We start from the raw sequence: 20694 nt of genomic DNA on the forward strand, positions 1-20694 counted from the left end.
ACACGGAAAGAAAGCATAGGAGCTGATGTACCATTGTCTAATGATAGTCATTGCTCTGGGCACATGTAGGGATTTTGGGAGGCCAGTCTACAATCTAATATCAAATTTGCTATGTAGATTTTTGTTTAAAGGACATTGAGCGTAATAGTGAATGAAATATTCAAAACTTGTTAATAGAGAAGAGTATGAAATGAATGGTAGGTGTCTGGGGAAATTTTACTATCTTTTACATTACCTTGGGAAAACTTTTTCTCCTCACACATTGAGCCAGGCATAATTACAGGGATTATCTCTTCATTTTCACAACAACTTTATGAAGTAGGAATTATTATTTTAGCCATTTTTTAAATAAGGAAATTGAAGCTTAGAGTTATTTTACAATTTGAAAAGAGCTGCGTAGCTAGGGACTTTAGGAGATCTTTAAATTAGGTTAAAATTGGGATATACTGTACACACACGCCCTGCTCTGCAATTTAGTCTTTTTGTTTAATCTTTTTTAATGTGTGTATTAGAAAGTCTTCCATGTCAGTAGAGGTAGCTCTTTTAACCACTGCATAGAATTATGTATTTGGATATGTCATATTTATTAAGCTATTTTCTGTATTTGTGGATAATTAGGTAATTTCTCACTTTGGGTCACAAACAGTGCTGCAGTGAATTTCCTTGTACGTACATCTTTGTGCACATTTGGAAGTATTTATACAAATAGATGTGGAATTATCAGGTCACATATGACATGTCGATACCCCAAAACCCACTGTCGTTGAGTCAATTCTGACTCATAGGAGAGCACGACCCTGTAGGAGAGCAGAACTGCTCCGTAGGGTTTCCAAGGCTGTAAACCTACTTTTTAAGGAAGCAGACTGCCACATCTTTCTCCTGCTGAGCAACTGGTGGGTTCAAACTGCTGACCTTTAGGTTAGCAGCTGAGTTCTTTAACCGCTGCACCACTAGAGTTCTGATAAAATGCTGATAGCTGTATTCAAATTATGTTTTTTTCCCTGTACTTTTCAAAGTATATCTTTTTCCCTGTATCCTCACAAACACTGGATGTTATTGGTCTTTTTTTTTTTAAATCACTTTTTCTGGGTGAATACGTGGTTCTCCCAAAACAGTACTTGTTTGAATTTGCGTTTGCTTATTTTTTAATGAAGCTGAGCATCTTTATAGTATTTATTAGATATTAGTTAATTTGTTAAATTATCAGTTTCCTTTTTCCTTATTTATATATGCAATTGTTTGAGTTGATGAAGCAATATTTCCTCCTAATCTTTGACTTTTTTTTTCATGACTTCTTTATGGTATATTTTGTTGTACAGCAGTTTTGTTTTTTTTTTAAAGTTGAATAATTTATTCATTTCCTTTAGGACTTCTAGGATCTGTGACTTTTTATTGAGGCTCTTTATAGCCTAAATTAGTTAAACGTTGTCCTAAAGTGCTCAGCTGCTAACCAAAAGGTCAGCGGTTTGAACCCAACAGCCACTCCATAGGAGAAAGATGTGATAGTCTGCTTTCATAAAGATTACAGCTTTGGAAACCCTGTGGGGGCAGTTCTACCCTGTCGTATAGGGTTGATTTGAGTCAGAATTGACTTGACAGCAGTGGGTTTTGGTTTTATATTTTCTTTTAGTATCTTCATAGTTTATAAATCTTTTTATTCCTAACTGCTCTTGATTTTAGTTAGTGATATGAAATAGGAATATTCTTTTCAGATGGATAGCTAGTTTCGTTTTCTGCATACCATTTACTCAGTAGATCACTCTCATTAGTTTAAGTAGAAAAATAGATCAGTGGAACAGAATAGAGTGTAAAATAGGTCTGACTTGCAAGCGACAACATTATTGCCGCCTTTTTTGGGGTTGAGATATTGGGGCTCAGCCAGAGATGGAGGGCTGTGGTAATCTGCTCGGCCTGTTGTAGAACAATGAGATCATGGCCCTGTGTGACACCATCACCAACCACCTGGTGCAGCCTAAGGACCACGAAGATGCCATTCGTGTAATATTAGTCTGCTGTCAAAGTGTAGAAGAACTTCTGAAGCATAAAAAAGTCCACCAATAAATAATATTTAAGTACTTGTTAGCATAGGGAGTGGTTATATCTCCACCTACTGAAAGATAATCTTTTTCAGTATTCAAAAGGTTATTGAAAAAAGCAATCACAACTGAAACTGAAACACCAGAGCCAATGACAAAGAGAGAAGACATCCAACTCTTTCAGAAACGGGAGGAAGAAGATAAAAAAAGCTGAAAAAGTTGATTTTTGACAATTAGCAGAATTCCGTCACTGGTTCTGTGAGCCTCTTAATTCTTAGAACCCTTTTCTGGGACTACCTCAAGATGAATGCGGAACACACCACTTCTGGCATGATGTCAAGCTTAGGTTTTATTACAACACATGGCAACAAAATGTGTAGACTACCATGAACAGAAATTGTGAGCCTCCATTTGTTATCACTAGTGAAAGAAGAATTTCTTTTTCTCAGCCCCAACCTAGATTCCTATGGAATGACGTGTGCTTCCTCTTCCCATGGGTTAGTTATGGTTGGAGTGCTGAGACTGTCCACCAAGGGAACACTTGTTTGGGCATTTTTAAACAAATTTTGGACCCATATGCTGACCTTTTGTGGAAAATACTTGGAAAATCAAATTTATCAACCTGAGAATTGTTAGAGAGTGTTCCATTGCTCCTGGAACATTATGTTGATGTTGTTGTTAGGTGCCGTCGAGTCAGTTCTAACTCATAGCGACCCTATGCACAACAGAACGAAACACTGCCCGGTCCTGCGCCATCCTCACAATCGTTGTTAGGCTTGAGCTCATTGTTGCAGCCACTGTGTCAATCCACCTCGTTGAGTGTCTTCCTCTTTTCCGCTGACCCTGTACTCTGCCAAGCATGATGTCCTTCTCCAGGGACTGATCCCTCCTGACAACATGTTCAAAATATGTAAGACGCAGTCTCGCCATCCTTGCCTCTAAGGAACATTCTGGCTGCACTTCTTCCAAGACAGATTTGTTCATTCTTTTGGCACTCCATGGTATATTCAATATTCTTTGCCAACACCACAATTCAAAGGCGTCAGCTCTTCTTCAGTCTTCCTTATTCATTGCCCAGCTTTCCCATGCATATGATGTGATTGAAAATACCATGGCTTGGGTCAGGCGCACCTTAGTCTTCAGAGTGACATCTTTGCTCTTCAACACTTTGAAGAGGTCCTTTGCAGCAGATTTGCCCAGTGCAATGCATCTTTTGATTTCTTGACTGCTGCTTCCATGGCTGTTGATTGTGGATCCAAGTAAAATGAAATCCTTGGCAACTTTAGTCTTTTCTCCATTTATCATTACGTTGCTCATTGGTCCAGTTGTGAGGATATTTGTTTTCTTTATGTTGAGGTGTAATCCATACTGAAGGCTGTGGTCTTTGATCTTCATTAGTAAGTGCTTCAAGACCTCTTCACTTTCAGGAAGCGAGGTTGTGTCATCTGCATAACGCAGGTTGTTAACGAGTCTTTCTCCAATCCTGATGCCCCGTTCTTCTTCATATAGTCCAGCTTCTCGTATTATTTGTCCAGCATACAGATTAAATAGGTATGGTGAAAGGATACAACCCTGACACACACCTTTCCTGACTTTAAACCAATCAGTATCCTCTTGTTCTGTCCGAATAACTGCCTCTTGATCTATGTAAAGGTTCCTCACGAGCACAATTAAGTGTTCCGGCATTCCCATTCGTCGCAGTGTTATCCATAGTTTGTTATGATCCACACAATCGAATGCCTTTGCATAGTCAATAAAACACAGGTAACCATCCTTCTGGTATTCTCTGCTTTCAGCTAGGATCCATCTGACATCAGCAACGATATCCCTGGTTCCATGTCCTCTTCTGAAACTGGCCTGAATTTCTGGCAGTTCCCTGTCGATATACTGCTGCAGCCATTTTTGAATGATCTTCAGCAAAATTTTGCTTGCGTGTGATATTAATGATATTGTTCCATAATTTCCACATTCGGTTGGATCACCTTTCTTGGGAATAGGCATAAATATGGATCTCTGCCACTCAGTTGGCTAGGAAGCTGTCTTCCATATTTCTTTGCATAGATGAGTGAGCACCTCCAGCATTGTGTCTGTTTGTTGAAGCATCTCAATTGATATTCCATCAATTCCTGGAGCCTTGTTTTTCGCCAGTCCCTTCAGAGCAGCTTGGACTTCTTCCTTCAGTACCATCGGTTCCTGATCATATGCCACCTCTTGAAAGGGTTGAATATCGACTCATTCTTTTTGGTATAATGACTCTGTGTATTCCTTCCATCTTCTTTTGATGCTTCCTGCGTCGTTTATTATTTTCCCTATAGTATCCTTCAGTATTGCAACTCGAGGCTTGAATTTTTTTCTTCAGTTCTCTCAGCTTGAGAAACACGGAGCGTGTTCTTCCCTCTTGGTTTTCCATCTCCAGCTCTTTACACATGTCAGTATGATACTTTACTTTGTTTTTTTGAGAGGCCCTTTGAAATCTTCTGTTCAGTTCTTTTACTTCATCAATTCTTCCTTTTGCTTTAGCTGCTCAACGCTCAAGAGCAGGTTTCAGAGTCTCCTCTGACATCCGTCTTGGTCTTTTCTTTCTTTCCTGTCTTTTCAGTGACCTCTTGCTTTCTTCACGGATGATGTCCTTGATGTCATTCCACAACTCATCTGGTCTTTGGTCACTAGTGTTCAATGCGTCAAGTCTGTTCTTGAGATGGTCTCTAAATTCAGGTGGGATATACTCAAGGTCATATTTTGGCTCTCGTGATCTTGCTCTGATTTTCTTCAGTTTCAGCTTGAACTCGCATATGAGCAATTGATGGTCTGTTCCACAGTCAGCCCCTGGCCTTGTTCTGACTGATGATATTGAGCTTTTCCATCGTCTCTTTCCACAGATGTAGTCAATCTGATTTCTGTGTGTTCCATCTGGTGAGGTCCATGTGTACAGTCGCCGTTTATGTTGGTGAAAGAAGGTGTTTGCAGTGAAGAAGTCATTGGTCTTGCAAAATTCAGCTGGTCTTCCTTGTAGGCGTATGGATATTATCCTATCCCTGACAGCTTTGTACTTCAGGCTAGATCTTGAAACGTTCTTTTTGATGTTGAATGCAACACCATTCCTCTTTGAGTTGTCATTCCCAGCATAGTAGACTATGTGATTGTCCAATTCAGTATGGCCAATGCCAGTCCATTTCAGCTCACTAATGCCTAGGATATCGATGTTTGTGCATTCCATTTCATTTTTGATGATTTCCAATTTTCCTAGATTCATACTTCGTACATTCCAGGTTCCAATTATTAATGGATGTTTGCAGCTGTTTCTTCTCATTTTGAGTCATGCCACATCAGCAGATGAAGGTCCCGAAAGCTTTACTCCATCCACGTCATTAAGGTCGACTCTACTTTGAGGAGGCAGCTCTTCCCCAGTCATCTTTTGAGTGCCTTGCAACCTGGGGGGCTCATCTTCTAGCACTATATCAGACAATGTTTCACTGCTGTTCTTAAGGTTTTCACTGGCTAATGCTTTTCAGAAGTAGACTGCCGGGTTCTTCTTCCTAGTCTGTCTTAGTCTGGAAGCTCAGCTGGAACCTGTCCTCCATGGGTGACCCTGCTGGTATCTGAATACTGGTGGCATAGCTTCCAGCATCACAGCAACACACAAACCCCCACGGTACGACAAACTGACACACACGTGGGGGTGGAACATTATAGAAACCAGCTATTATGTTTGAGCCAAGTGATCTAGAAGCCTTTTATAATGTAATCATTTTATGTGGTACCAATGAATATGACTTTAATGGAAAGCAGACAGTGGGTAGTGGAACTGGAGACCAAGCTTTATGTACTGGAAACGAAGCATTGTTGAACAAAAGAGAACTGAGTTTACCTCTAAAACACTGAGCATCATATGTCATCATAAAAAATCTTCTATACAGAAACTCTTCCAAATCTCGCGTCAGTAATGTCTGATTGATTTCAGGTGTTAGAACTGACATGTTTTAGTTGAAATACCTTTCTTGACTGTGGATCGACTTGTGAATACTTGTCTGTTTCTACAAGAGTTGCAGAAGATGTTCTGAGAACGTAATTCGGTTCATCAGATAAGTCCCACTTTAGGTGTTATAGCTAATGGTGTGCCTTAGAAACCAGGTAATCCTTTCATTTTACTTAGTGAATATTGTAATATCTGTACTTTTCAAGTAGGAAAGGATTAATAGTGTTCAGGGTTTCACTTCTTAAGTTTCTTGTTTGTTTTTATCTAAATCTAGATAATTAGATGTTTTCCAAATGCATGTCACTACAGTATTGTTTAAAAAAAGATGAAATATTTTGAAGGTGTTTAATGTAAACTCAAAATTCTAATTTTAGAAAACTTGAATGACATGACATTCTTCGTGCAAAATTTCCAATGATTTAGCAGGTAGAGAAAAATTTACTTGTTTAAAAAGTTGAGAAACATTTTTCAGTTATCAGCTATAGTTCAAGCTAAATATATTTTATAATCTAACATTTCCTGAACTGTTTAGGGCAATGATAAATGCTGTTCCCCAAACTGACCTTATTCTTACCTAAGCTTCAGTTAACAGTTTCATAGACCATCTATATTAGCACCTTGTACAAAAAACTTTTAAATAGATTACTCATCTTCCTCTTTGTTAATCTTGGAAGAGGTGACAAAAAACCCACAAATTTATAACATATGCATATATACATGTATATATACATCCACATCATAAATTAGAATTATTAGGAGTTGACTTCTAATTCGTGGTGCTGTGTTTGAGTTAGAACATTGAGTTTCCAGATTAATTTCATAATTGCTTTGAAGTTCAAAATCCTTTTCACCCAGCAACTGGATTTAGTTGGTAATTTTAATTTACAGAAGTGCCATTTAGACAAAAAATTCAACTGGACAATTGTGATAATGTATTGTACATGTTAAGTTTTACCTTTAGCTCTGCTTGTGATCATCTAGGGTGATTGATACATGAATGTTGGAAGCAGGAGGCGAAAACTCACCTTTTTTGTTTTTTTAATTCCATGCCTCTTAGGAGTGAGAGTTGACGTGTTCTAAAATAAGAACTTAATAAAGGAGGGAAATCTCATGCCTTCTGTAAGAGTAGTGTATTGTTTAGATTTAATTTACAGTTGTCTTACTGTTAGGTAATAAAGTTTTAGGCAGTTAACCAAAATAAAGTAAATTTTATGGCTGCTTTAAAAAAACAAAACAAAACAAAACTTTCTCAAGGCCAAAACTGTATTATCTTTTAAATGAGGTTTTGATTGTATGTTTTCCTATCTCATATGACCTGTTTCCATAATTCTTTTTCAAGCGCCTTGTTAGTTTCTATGAAAAGAACCTGGGTAAGACTTTAATTTTGATTGCCTTGAATTTGTATGTTAAATGAGATACAGACATTTATTACAGTAATTTTGAGCATGATCATCTTTATAATCTTAAGGCTTTTAATCTTAAGACTGTGGCGTTATATTTATTCATTTATTCAGGGTATTTTGTGTTTTTTGGCTATGCTTTATTGAGAAGGAAGTTCTTGCACACTTATAGCTAATTATTCCTGGGTATTTTATTTTATAGTTTCTGGGTTTTTTGGGTTACATTTTCTAAAGCTCTTGATATTTTGTTTGTATATTGATTTTTTTTTTTATCCTGTTACCTTATTAACTCTGATTATTTCTAATAGTTTTTCTGTTAAGCCTCTTGGATGTTCTAGGTATACAATAGTTTAATCTGTAAATAATGAATTCTGATTTTCCTTTTTCAATTATTTATATATTTTTCCTAGATGCTCACACAATTTACCCAAGTATAAGCAAGCTGAAGATTAAAAGTATCTTACATTATTTCTTGTCTACAGAATGAAATGGTGATAGTCTTATTTCTAGATGCCTCCAAAATTATATGTGTCACATACCATTTCCTATATGCTATCTTAGAGTTTATTTTATTTTATTTTTTGCTTTATAGATTTGTTTTTATTTTAAATAAAATAATGAGCACAAATGAACTTTACAAACTAGCCTGATTGGAGAAGAATATTTCGATAACAGAGCGTTTTTTTTTCTTTTTCTAAATTGTACTTTAGATGAATGTTTACAGAACAAACTAGTTTCTCATTAAACAGGACACATACTGTTTCACGACATTGGTGCGCCCCTTTAGCCTTGTTTTGTTCCATGGGCCTATTCAATCTTTGGCTGAAGGGTGAACCTCAAGAGTGACCTTATTACTTAGCTGAAGGGGTGTCCAGGGACCATACTCTCAGGCTTTTTCCAGTCTTGTCAGGCCAGAAAGTCTGGCCTTTCCTTTTGAGTTAGAATTTTGTTCTACATTTTTCTCCAGCTCTGTCCGGGATCCTCTATTGTGATCCCTGTCAGAGCAGTTAGTGCTGTACTGGTTATACTGGACTCAGAGCATTTTTAGATCTTGGAAATATATCAGGAAGGTGTTAATTTATTTCTAACAGTTATCCCATATTTACTTTTCAAAATTTTTAAAGAAAGAAAGAGTGTATTCTAACAAAATTGAGCTATGTTCCAAAGTGAATATCGTCTAAACCCTTGTTTTATAATCAAACACTCAGACATATTAGCAGAAGGAGCCCAGTGGCAAACATTAATGGAATAATTTCCAAGCAACCAACCACTGATTTTCAGGGCATGTGAGACCCAAATCCCAGCTAACTTTTTTTTTTTGCATATTTAAAGTTCACTTCCTTAGCCATCTTGCGCTGTAATCTTAACAAGTGTTAGTGTTTTTGAAAAGCAGTAAATACATGTTTTTGTCTGTTGTTGTTTGCCATCGAGTCCATTCTGACTCATAGTGACCGTATAGGACAGAGTAGAACTGACTGCCCTTATAGGGTTTCCGAGGAGCGGCTGGGGATTTGAACTGCCAACCTTTTGGTTGGCAGCCAAGCTCTTAACCACTGTGCCACCAGGGCTTCCCACTTCTGTGTAGGCAGTGTGTGTTCCTAGGTTACTATATATTTTTTTTTATATATAGCATACACACATTGACAGTTTTCCAATAATCTGAATGCAAAGCACAGCTGAATTAGCAGGGCCAGCTTTGTAGGCAATAGACATGATTTCTCTCATCTTTGACATTCTGTTCTGCTTTTTATTTTATTATAATCCTTTCTATATGTTAAAAAAAAAAGTCCCTTATTCTTAAATTTTAAGATTTTTGAGAACACTTCAGATTTTTTTTCAGGCACTGTTTAGATACTTAATAATTGAATTTAATTGAAGATAATCAGTTTTTATTATATTAGATGAACTTGATAACATATGCATCTCTTTCAAGTATTTATTATATTAAGAGAGGAATTGGATACATATCTTCAGTTCTTTTCCAATAAATAAAATATTTGGGTAGGAATGAGGGACATGAGTTTCTTATGGCTACATCTGAAGACCAAATTTAGTGGTATTTTGAAAGGTTTAGGTTAGAAAGAAAAAGCTGTCAAATATCCTATTTATTCTTCAGCTCTTTAGTAATACTTTGATAGTCATTTCATAGAAAAGCTCAATGAGAATTGAATTAAAATCTATATGCAAGTAAAATTATAGATGGCAGATGGTAACACTTTAATACAACCCAGTTCAATTTGGAATAGAAATCAGTTTCAATCATTATATAATTGAAATACAGTTATAATACTGGCAAACTATAATCTTGGGGCTAGTATAGATCATAGGATAAAACAGGTTCAGTGAGATTGTTTGCTTAGGTAGCTTCAGGATATTTTAGTTTTATCAGGAACCAATAGAGCATTGCAGCTAATATGGGGTATTCTGAATTTGTAAAAGACAATGAATATTGCTATTCAAATAATGTATTCTGTGGCTACTATTGTCTCCTAACTTATTAAAAGTGTTAGAATGACTCAAATATTTTTGATTAGCAAATTATTTTTATTTTGCTTCAGTTTCATTTTCTTAGCATCTCGATTAATTTTAAAGAAAAAATAACTGTTTAGAGGAAATTCATCATACATTTTTTAAACTTAAGTTTGGATATCTAGCTGAATTTTTTAACCGATGGAAAACCTAAAGCTTTTTTTTTTGGATTATGTTATCTTTTTTTGTTTGCTTCTTACTACAGGTTTTCAACACATACTCCAATGAAGACTATGATAGGAGAAATGATGAAGTTGACCCTGTAGCTGCTTCAGCTGAGTATGAACTTGAAAAGCGTGTAGAAAAGCTGGAACTTTTCCCAGTGGAACTAGAGAAAGGTATATGAGTTCTACAAAGTTTATAATATTATGTTGCTATGTTAATAATACAGAAATTACTTATTTCTCCTAGAGGTAGACTTTTTCCTATGATTGGCTAAAGTTTTAGTTCTCATGGAGTATCTTATTTATTAAATTTCAAAAATAGTTGATATGGATTCTAGGTAGATGGTGGATTGAAAGACTCTCTCCTCCGTTTCCACTCCAACCGAAACTCATCTGCTTTAGTTATCTGGGATGGCAGTGAGGACTGGGGAGCTCTGAGTGAGTGTTAATGCTTCATTGGTTATCCCGGAAAGAGCTGGTAGAGGTGAAAGCCCTGAGAGAATTGCTTGGAGCAGGTGACATGTGTTTTATTTTACTTTTGGTGGAGGGAAAGTAGTCATACTTAGGTTTAGAATGTGGTAGATTAAATATGGGGAGAGCTTGCCTTTAGAGAATTATGGACTGTTGGGTTGAAAGCAGTGGTGTGCTGCTAAATGTTTAACAACTGGCTGTTGGGTACGAAGGGCCTCATTTATATAATTTTATCAGTTTCCATGGGTAAATAATTCCCACCATGACCGATTTCAGGTAACCAACTTAACATCAACTGGCTCACAGTATTTCTAAAAAATGAGCCACTACGAGCTGGCTGCAGCTCCCCACTGTATAAAGATCATCATTGTTACATGACCGTGCTTGATCTTCCTGGTTTCTGTGGAATCCAGGAAGATCTAAATGACAGCAATACGTCCTCACCACCTCTGAGGGGAGAGTGCTGAATGAGAACAGGGACAGCAGGGAGCAGAGGGACTTCATCCTAAGTTCCCTCCCTGGAATGACAGCATGCATGCTGCAGTACCTGCTAACCCCCAGGACCAGGGGCTGCCCTGTTTATTATCATGTAAGGTGGGCACCCAGGAGCTGGACTGAGGACCAATGAACAGAAATATAAAACATCTTTGGGAGTTTTTTTTTTTTAAAAAAAAAAGCAGAATAAATAGATGACAATTTGAATAACAAAAAGAAATAAAATAATCCCAGTAAAGGTACTCACGTATGGCTTTAAAAAGACCTTCTTAAGAAAAATATTGATTTTTAAACTAAAAATTTCAGTATAGGAATTAAAGAGGAGATGGTTATTGTTGAGACTCAAATTGGTGACCTAGATGATCAAGTGTAAGAAATGTCTCAAACTAATTCTCAAACGACAGAGCAAGAAATCCAAGGGGAAAAATCATGAAGAAGATCTAATGGGGAAAAAAAAAAAAAACCAATAGGGGTCGAGAGGCAATTATTATACAAATAACTCAAGAAAAATTTCTGAGATGAGAAAACGGCTTGAGCCTCATATTAGAAAGGGCTTACCTGGTTCCAAGTGAGAGTGCCAAAACAAAACAAAAGCCCCACCCATAGGCATAAACCAGTTGCTACTGAGTTGATTCCTACATAAAAAAAAAAATCCTAATCTCCAAAGATAAAACAAAAATCTTTGAAAATACGAAGCCAAAAGAAAAAAAAAAAAGAAAAAAACAAGCAAAATTACTTCCAAACAACCAAACCCAGATCCATTGCTGTAGAGGTGATTCCAACTCCAGCGACCCTGTAGGAAACAGTAGAACTGCCACATAGGCTTTCCAGAGTAAAACTGCCCTATAGGGTTTCTAGGGTAAAACTGACCCATGGGGTTTCCAAGGCTGTAATCTTTATACGGAAGCAGACTGCCACATCTTTCTCCTGTGGAGCAGCTGGTGGGTTTGAACTGCTGACCTTTTCGTTAGTAGCCAAACGCTTAACCACTGTGCCATCAGGGCTCCTTGCAAAATTACTTACAAAGGAAAAATAGGCTAGCATCAGAGTTCTCATTCTGAGCAGTGGAAACAGGGAGATACAATGTCATACATACACTACTGAAAGAAAAAAAGAACAGTGATCCCAGAATCCTATCTCTCGCCCCGAGAACATTTACCTATTCTGGTAAAAGAAAGAAATTTAATGGATTTAAAGAACATATCGCCCACATAATTCGTATGAGTAATTCGCTTTCAAATCACCAAGGGGGAAAAGAAATGAAGAGCAACTTGTTCAAAACAACAAAAGGAGGACAAGGGAGGTGAAAACTTTATTAGTATTAAGTGTAAAATTAGCAGACCGCATAAATATAAAGAATACTAATCGTTATACTAAACATGACTGACCGAATGCTCCTATTAAAAGACAATTTCAATAAGAGTATGAGAGTGATACTTTCATTTTTCAAACATTTAAAAATGGAAAAATTATTCTTAGCTCACAGGCTGTACGATAACAGCCTGGGTCCAAATTTGGCCCATAGGCTGTAATATTATGTACCTGTGAGAGCAAAAAAAAAAAAAAAAAGAGAACAATCCAAATATACATCAGTTGTAGAATAGGTAAATTGTAGTTATCTAAACAATAAAATATTACTCAATAGTGAAAACAAATGTATCACAGTTCCAAGCAGCAATGTATATAATTCTTACAAACATGAAGTTGAGGGTAAAGAAAAAGCAAATCACGGAAGTCAATCAGTATAATTCCATTTATTTAAATTTCAAAACCAGGAAAAATTAAACAACATATTGTTTAGGGGTACACAAATAAGTGGTATTAAAAAACAATACTAAGGAAAGGAAGGGACTGATTAATACAGTATTTAGGATTACAATTACTGGGGGCAGAGCTATGTTATCAGGGAGAGGGATAGGCAGTGGGCTTTAGGAGTATGATTATGCTCTGTGTCTTTGTTGATACATGGGTATTTGTTTTATTTTTGCTCTTTAAACATAATGTTTTGTAGATAAATATTTTATAAACTCATATGTGTGCTGTATTTCATAATAAAAATTGAACTGGAAATTTAAACCAGCAGAACCAAATGAAAAACAGTTGTTGGACATTTTGATACATTTCTATCAGAACTGGGCAGATCTGTAGACAGAAAATAAGAACATAGAGGAGTGGATTAATGTAATCAATGAACTCTATTTAAAGCTATACTAAAAAAAAAAAAAAAACTTATCCTTTTGAAAAAATACAAAACAACTCCTTTAATATCAGGAGGATTTGAAAATTGTCTTCATTCCTAGAAAACCTTATACCAGAGATGATTAAAATTTCAAACCATCTGGGAAAAGATTACACTTAACAAATTCTTCACACACAGAAAAAAAGTTTTACCCAGGAGAAAAGTTAATAGCCTTAAATGCTTTCTCTAAAAGATAAAAAGTAAAAGAAAAAAAAAATATACTCATCTTAGAAATCAGGAAAAGTACCACAAAATAGATCAAACCAGGGAAGAGAATAAATAAAAACAATGTTAATGAGATACAAAAGAAAAAAAAAATTTTTTCTAATACAAATGAAGGCAAAGCATTTTCATAGAATAGACCAAAAAATAGATCAACCCTTCACAACACTGACTAAACAAAATTTGAAAGCAAATACATACAAGTTAGGAATGGAAAGCAAATGCATACACGTATATTTTATAAAAGTAGTCAGTCACTGGGTTTCTTTGGTAACAAGGGCAAGTACTTAGAAGGAATCAACTGTTTCTTAGAAAAATATGAATTACCAAAATCAACTCAAGTAAAAGTATAATAAATTAATTTCCATAGAAGAAACTGGAATGGTAAGATATAGCATTAAAAAGGCCCTAGAACCAGATGATTCTATGGTCCCGCTAAAGAACGTGTAAACCCAATGTTGTTTAGATTATTTTGTAAAGTTCTTCAATTCATATATGGAAACAATGTAGCAGTTCACACTGAAAACTGTTGTGGTGCAAAAAAGATACTATAGTACAACCTCCATTATGAGTATATGTTTTAAAACTGGAATAAAATATCAGATACGTTGTTGTTGTTAGGTGCTGTCATTTTGGTACTGACTCTGTGTACAACAGAAGGACACACTGCCAGATCATTGCTGTGTCTGAGCTCATTATTGCAGCCCCTGTGTCAATCCATCTCATTGAGGGTCTTTCTCTTTTTCAACGACCCTCGACTTTACCAAGCATGATGTCCTTCTCCAGGGACTGGTCCCTCCTAATAACATGTCCAAAGTTTATGTGAGATGAAGTCTTGCCATCCTTGAGTCTAAGGAGCATTCTGGTTGTACTTCTTCCAGGACAGATTTGTTCAGGCTTGTGCTGTTCATGGTATATTCAATATTCTTCACCAAAATAATAATTCAAGTACACCAAGTCTTTGGTCTTCCTTATTCATTGTCCAGCTTTTGCATGCATATGAGGTGATTTAAAATACGAGGGCTTGGGTCAGGCACACCTTAGTCCTTGAGGTGACATCTTTGCTCTTCAACACTTTAAAGAGGTCTTTTGCAGCAGATTTGCCCAATACAATACCTCATTTGGTTTCTTGACTACTGCTTCTATGGGGGTTGAATGTAGATCCAAGTAAAATGAAATCCTTGACAACTTCAATATTTTCTCCATTTATCATGATGTTGCTTATTGGTCCAACTGTGAGGATTTTTGTTTTCATTTTGTTGACATGTAATCCATATTGTAGGCTGTAGTTTTTGATCTTCGTCAGTGAGTGCGTAAAGTCCTCTTCACTTTCAGCAAGCAAGGTTGTGTCATCTGCGTATCACAGGTTGTTAATGAGTCTTCCCCCAGTCCTCATGCTGCATTCTTCTTATAGTCCAGCTTCTCAGATTATTTGCTAAGCATACAGACTGAGTAAGTTTGGTGAAAAGATACAACCCTGGCACACACCTTTTCTGATTTTAAACCATGCAGTATCCCCTCGTTGTGTTTGAATGACTGCCTCTTGGTCTTTGTACGGGTTCCTTGTGAGCACAAGCAAATGTTCTGGAATTTCCGTTATTCACAATGTTATCCATAATTTGTTATGATCCACACAATCATATGCCTTTGTGTAGTAAAAGAAACACAGGTAAACATCTTTCTGGTATTCTTAGCTTTCAGCCAAGATCTGTCTGACATTAGCAATGATATCTCTTGTTTTATGTCCTCTTATGAATCCATCTTGAATTTCTGGCAGTTCCCTGTTGATGTACTGCTGAAACCACAGTACCATATCAGATATAGAAATGTTTGAAAAGAATATATTTTGTACAAATAGGATATTAGTTTATGGATACAAGATGGCTCATTATTAGGAAGTTTATCCACATGAAATTGAAAGGAAAAAACCTAGGGTAATATGCTCAGGGTTTTCATGAAATTCAGCCATTTCAGGTAAAAACTTTGAATAAGTTAATACATAAAAGAAAATACCTAAATATTATACCAATTATTGATTAAAATACAAGCAGAAAATTCTGTTTTTAAACTAAGGGAACTCTAAAAAACATTTCCTTTAAAACTAGGAGTCTAATTTGGACTTTTCTTTATCACTATTATTATTCAATGTTACATTAGAGATTCAAAGGATCTCAAAGGAGCTCTAAAGGACCAAAAAGGAAATAATCAGTGTAAACAACAGAAAATAAATGATGGAAGTATCTCTTTTTGCTGATGATATTGTATACCTAGAAAACTAATTTCATTCTAATTTAAAAATCTCAGAATTGATAAGCTAATTTGTCAAGGAGATTGGGTCCAAAATACATTTAATAAAACCAGTAGTTTTTCTTCATATTCACAGTGAGAACCTAGAAATAAGTATGGGAAAAATCATTCATTTATAATAGCACAAAATAACAAAATACTTGTTAAATTCATTTCTAAGAAAAACATAGAAATTATCTTTAGAAAAGTATAAAACCTTTCTGAAAGATATGAGATCTAAGTAAATGGAAAGAAAATTCCCTCTATAAATTAATACATAAATTTAGTACAGTTCCAAATACAACTGTCAACAAAGTTGGGTTAGAGGAGGGAATTGGGTAAAATAATATTCACTTTTATATGGAAAAATACATACGTAAGTGTGAAAGAGGATATGAAAGAACTTAATTTATCAAATATCTAAACATATTTGTAAAGCCTCGTTGATTAAAACAAAGTGTATCGATATAGCATTTGATCATTAGAGCAAAATAGAAAATCCAGTGAAAGATCTTAGTATGCATGAGAATTTACTGTATGACACATAAATGACATTTCAATTTATAGGTGAGTGCTGTATAAATTGTTCTTGTGTAATTGAGCATCTTTCTGGAAGAAAGGGCCCTGGTGGCATGGTGGTTAAGAGCTCGGCTGCTAACCAAAAGATTGGCAGTTCAAATCCACCAGCAGCTCCTTGGAAACCCTATGAGGCAGTTCTACTCTGTCATATAGGGTCTCTGTGACTTGGAATTGACTCGGTGGCAATGGGTTTGATTTTTTAGGGTATCAAAATAAAATTGGATACCTTTATTACATCATATATGAAAATAACTCTATATGGATTAAATAATTAAGTATTAAAAATAAAATAAAAGCATTTGGAGAAAATTTACAGGCTACATCTATCATCTAGGCCCATGGGAAGAGAAACGTTAATAAGATGGGAAACCCAGACATTATAAAAGATGAACCAATTTAATCACCAAAATTAAAATAAAATTAAAGGCAATGATATAAAACAAAATCAGTGGGTAAGTCATGGGTGATAAACATGGAGGAAATTTTGCATTATAGATGGCAAGTACTTAGTATCTATACTATATTAAGAACCCTTACAAATTATTGGGAAAAAAAGAAGAGGTAAAAGTCAGTATAAAATTTGACAGTATGCTGAAGAGGAAATTCAGTGACCCATGCTCATATGAAAAGAGGCTCATATGTCACTAGTAAAAAAAAAAAAAAAAAAACTAATAAGGAGAATGTTAAATCAACATAGATTTCTTTCTTCAGAGAGAAAACAAGCTTTGTGCCCCAGTGTGTGGTGATAGCATCTTTAATAGTAACCAACCTTGCTGTCTCTTCCATCTCTTCCTGTCCTGCTTTGCCTACTTGGCTTTCTGCCTTTCTCTAGGACATTAAACAGAGAAATGCAGGGTGGCTGCTCGGTTCTTGACAGTACAGCCACAGGAATCAGTGGCCTTTGAGCATGTGGCTCTGGACTTCACTCGTGCTTGACCCATCTCAGGGAAAGCTGTACAGAGTTGTGATGTTAAAAAATACTAGTCATCTGGTCTTCATGGGTTAACTGTGCTCTTCCTTGTACTGCCCTCCAATCTCCACCCTGCCCTTCTAGGTATTTTGTACTGGGATTGAGGATAGCTCAAGTTAATATAGCTTTCCCACAACCAGGTTTTCAGTTCTTTAAATACTAGTAATTTCCTAGTTAGAGCAAGGAGAAGAGCTATGAAAGGAAGGAAGAGACTTTCACCAAAGATTGAGTTCAGGCAGGGAAAGTGGGCTTAAAAAGTAAGAAGTAATTTTCATGCATGGTATTTTGAGAAAGAAACCATTTAATGTCACAACAGTACAGAAATCTCACATTTGAGTGTAATGAGTATGGGAAAGTTTCACTTGCAGCTCAACATTGGCTGGATATATGATAATTCATATTCAAGAGAAACCCTATAAATATAATGAATGTGGGCAGGAATTCAGCCAGAGATCTAAAATTCATACACACCAGAGATTTTTATACAGAAGAGAAACCCTGTCATCATCCAGTGTAGAAGAGCCAATGGTGATCTGTCTTCTTTTAAACAGCATAAGAACAAACATGGGGAGGGGAATCCTTTATGGATGTAAACACTGTGCGAAGGCTTGCAGCCAGCATTTGTCACTTCATCAACGTGAACAAATTCACACTCAAGAGAAACCCTATGAATGTGATGAATATGAGTGAAAATTCAGTCATAGAACAAGCCTTTCTATATAGACACGTGAATTCATGTGGGAGAAAAGAACCCCTATACATGTTACCAATTTGTAAGAGCATTCACTCATACATTTAGCTTTGATTTGCACAAGAAAACTCATACTGGGGAGAAACTCTAAAAATATGCTGAATGTAGGAAGATCTTCAGGAAGAGAAAGCCTTTTGCTGAACATTATTTAAGCCAGAGAACAATGTGAATGGAATACGAGAAATCACATGTATGAAACATTCTAAATGTAATGAATGAAGAAGAGTCTTCAGTGATTGCTCATAGATTAGTCAACGTGAAAGTTTTCACTTTGGAGAAATAACCTATGCTGAAAATCAATGTGGAAATGCCTTCAGCTGGAATTCCCATCCCAAAAGTCATCTTGGGAAAACTCTCTTTATAAAGATTGCTTTAACACACAGTTGAGCAAAAAAATAAAACTTTTGCAAAAGGATATCTTTTTAAACGTACATAGAATGAAAATGTAGGATCGAGAATTGTACTTGGAAATACTTAAAGCAGACAAAAGTTTAGACAAAACAATAACACACGTGAGGAGTGTGCTTTATAGTTCAATCAGGTATATGAGACTAATGGGCACACCAGCCCCAAAACAAAGATGAGAAGACAGGAAGGGACAGGAAAACTGGGCAAATGGAAGCAGGGAGCCCAGGGTGGAGAAGGGGAGAGTGTTGACACATCATGGGGTTGGTAACCAATGTCACGAAACAATTTTTGTATTAACTATTTAATGAAAAACTAATTTGGTCTACAAACTTTCACCTAAACACACACACACACACACACACACACACACGAAATACTAAATAAACATTGCACTAGATGCCCATGAGAAAAAAAATACTTAAAGCAGAATTTTATAAAAGGTGATAACCAAGGAGATGAGCCCTTTCTGTAGTAGCGATTAGAGCTTAAAAATTGTTTAAGCATCTGAAGCATTCTAGTGAGAACATGGGCTGGTTTTCCAGTAATAAATCATCACTGTTAATAAGTTAGTGTCTGTTTTTTTTTTTTTTTGCAGTTAGAAACCATGATTGCAAAGACTGAGACTATCAGAATATAACATTGAGTGATAACCAAAGATGTGGAATCTGTCTTTTATTTCATTGGTGTTGAAATATATATTTATGGGATGAACAAATAGAAATATGGATAAATGAACACATGATTTATAAGTGAACAAAAAAACATGTTTGTCAGTATTGTTCACAGGGCCAATAAAATGGAAACTGAGTGTCTTTTAGTAGAGAAATGGGTAAGTTATGCTACCATCTCCCCATGAAATACTATGCAGTCATTAAAAATGATTTAGAGCTAAGTTGATATCCATGAGGTAATGAATTAGGGAAGTTGCAGAGAAGTATGTATAATATTTGTGTAAAGCAAATAGGAAGTAAAAACAAGCCCTCCATAAATATGTACATGCATATATTGTGGTGGTGGTGGTGTTAGCTGTCATGGAATCTATTTTTGACTCATAACGACCCCATGTGACAGAATAGAACTGCCCCGGTAGGGTTTTCTAGGCTGTAGTCTTTATGGGAACAGATCACCAGGTCTTTTTTCCCGTGGAGCCTCTGGGTAAGTTAAAACTGCCAGCTTTTTGGTTAGCAGCCTAGCGCTGAAGTATTTCACCACCAGGATTCCTTTTAGCTGTAGATAAGTATACATCTTGGTATAGTAGCCTTAAGGAAAGTACCCAAAGAAGCACATCATTTTATTAGCAAGTATAGAACAAGTGGAAAAAAAGAAACGCAGACCACTTGAAGAAAGAGGAAATTTTAAATATGTTATTTATTTAAAATTGTGTGTGTGTGTGCTTATGGCTAAAATAATTCCTAGGATTATTTAGAGAGTCAGTGTTTTAAGGAAGATTTATTATTCAGTAGCCAAATTATTACCTTTTTTTGGAATCACAGTGAATTGCTAACAATGCCTTTTTTGGAGTCTTGTTTGATATCCCTGTTCCACAGAACAGAAGAAAATTCTGCCAAGGCAAGTATGTCGTATGGCCAGTTCGTAAAGAAGAAGAAGAAAAAAAAAAAATCAGAAGCAGCAAATAGGCCTCACTAGTTAAATATGAGCTATTGTAAAACCTAGCTTGTTGCTTTTTTGTCTTTTTTTATAGATGAGGATGGACTTGGTATAAGTATTATTGGAATGGGTGTTGGGGCAGATGCTGGACTTGAAAAACTGGGAATATTTGTCAAGACAGTAACAGAAGGTGGTGCTGCTCAGCGGGATGGCAGGTAAGCTAATTACTGTTGTTAATAATTGAAATTTAGGAACCTTTCCTGGAAATTTCCTTCAATAGTAGCTTGCTTTTAATTTTTTAGAATAGAATTTAAGAGTGTGTCTTGGGTGTAAAAACGTTAAAGCCCTTGAATGACTTTATGATTCACAGGCAGAATGCTTGCTTGTTTTAGTATGTATTAGATAAATGAGCGGATGGATGGACAGATGGATGGATGGATCAGTTTATCTGTATCTGTCTACCTTTGTACCTATCCATTCATTCATCCATCTAGTGGGAAGTGAGTAGAAGCATGAGTGTATATAGTTGAAGAACGTGTACCTAGGGAGATCACTGTATA

The 20694-nt window shown here is 35.9% G+C and overlaps 1 protein-coding gene and 1 pseudogene across 4 annotated transcripts in view; both read left to right on the forward strand.

The window, feature by feature from the left end:
* Positions 1–20694, forward strand: part of PPP1R9A (protein phosphatase 1 regulatory subunit 9A) — a 357217-nt gene that overhangs the window by 186636 nt on the left and 149887 nt on the right. For all 4 annotated transcript variants that reach the window (XM_064289992.1, XM_023544405.2, XM_064289993.1 and 1 more), the window contains exons 2-3: positions 10147–10279; positions 20229–20349. In XM_064289992.1, the coding sequence (XP_064146062.1) occupies positions 10147–10279; positions 20229–20349 (254 nt within the window). The remainder of the gene's footprint in view (positions 1–10146; positions 10280–20228; positions 20350–20694) is intronic.
* Positions 1565–6107, forward strand: LOC104845613 (uncharacterized protein C3orf38 homolog; annotated as a pseudogene).

The sequence above is a fragment of the Loxodonta africana genome, chromosome 8 (assembly GCF_030014295.1).
Source record: "Loxodonta africana isolate mLoxAfr1 chromosome 8, mLoxAfr1.hap2, whole genome shotgun sequence".
Classification (NCBI taxonomy): Eukaryota; Metazoa; Chordata; class Mammalia; order Proboscidea; family Elephantidae; genus Loxodonta; species Loxodonta africana.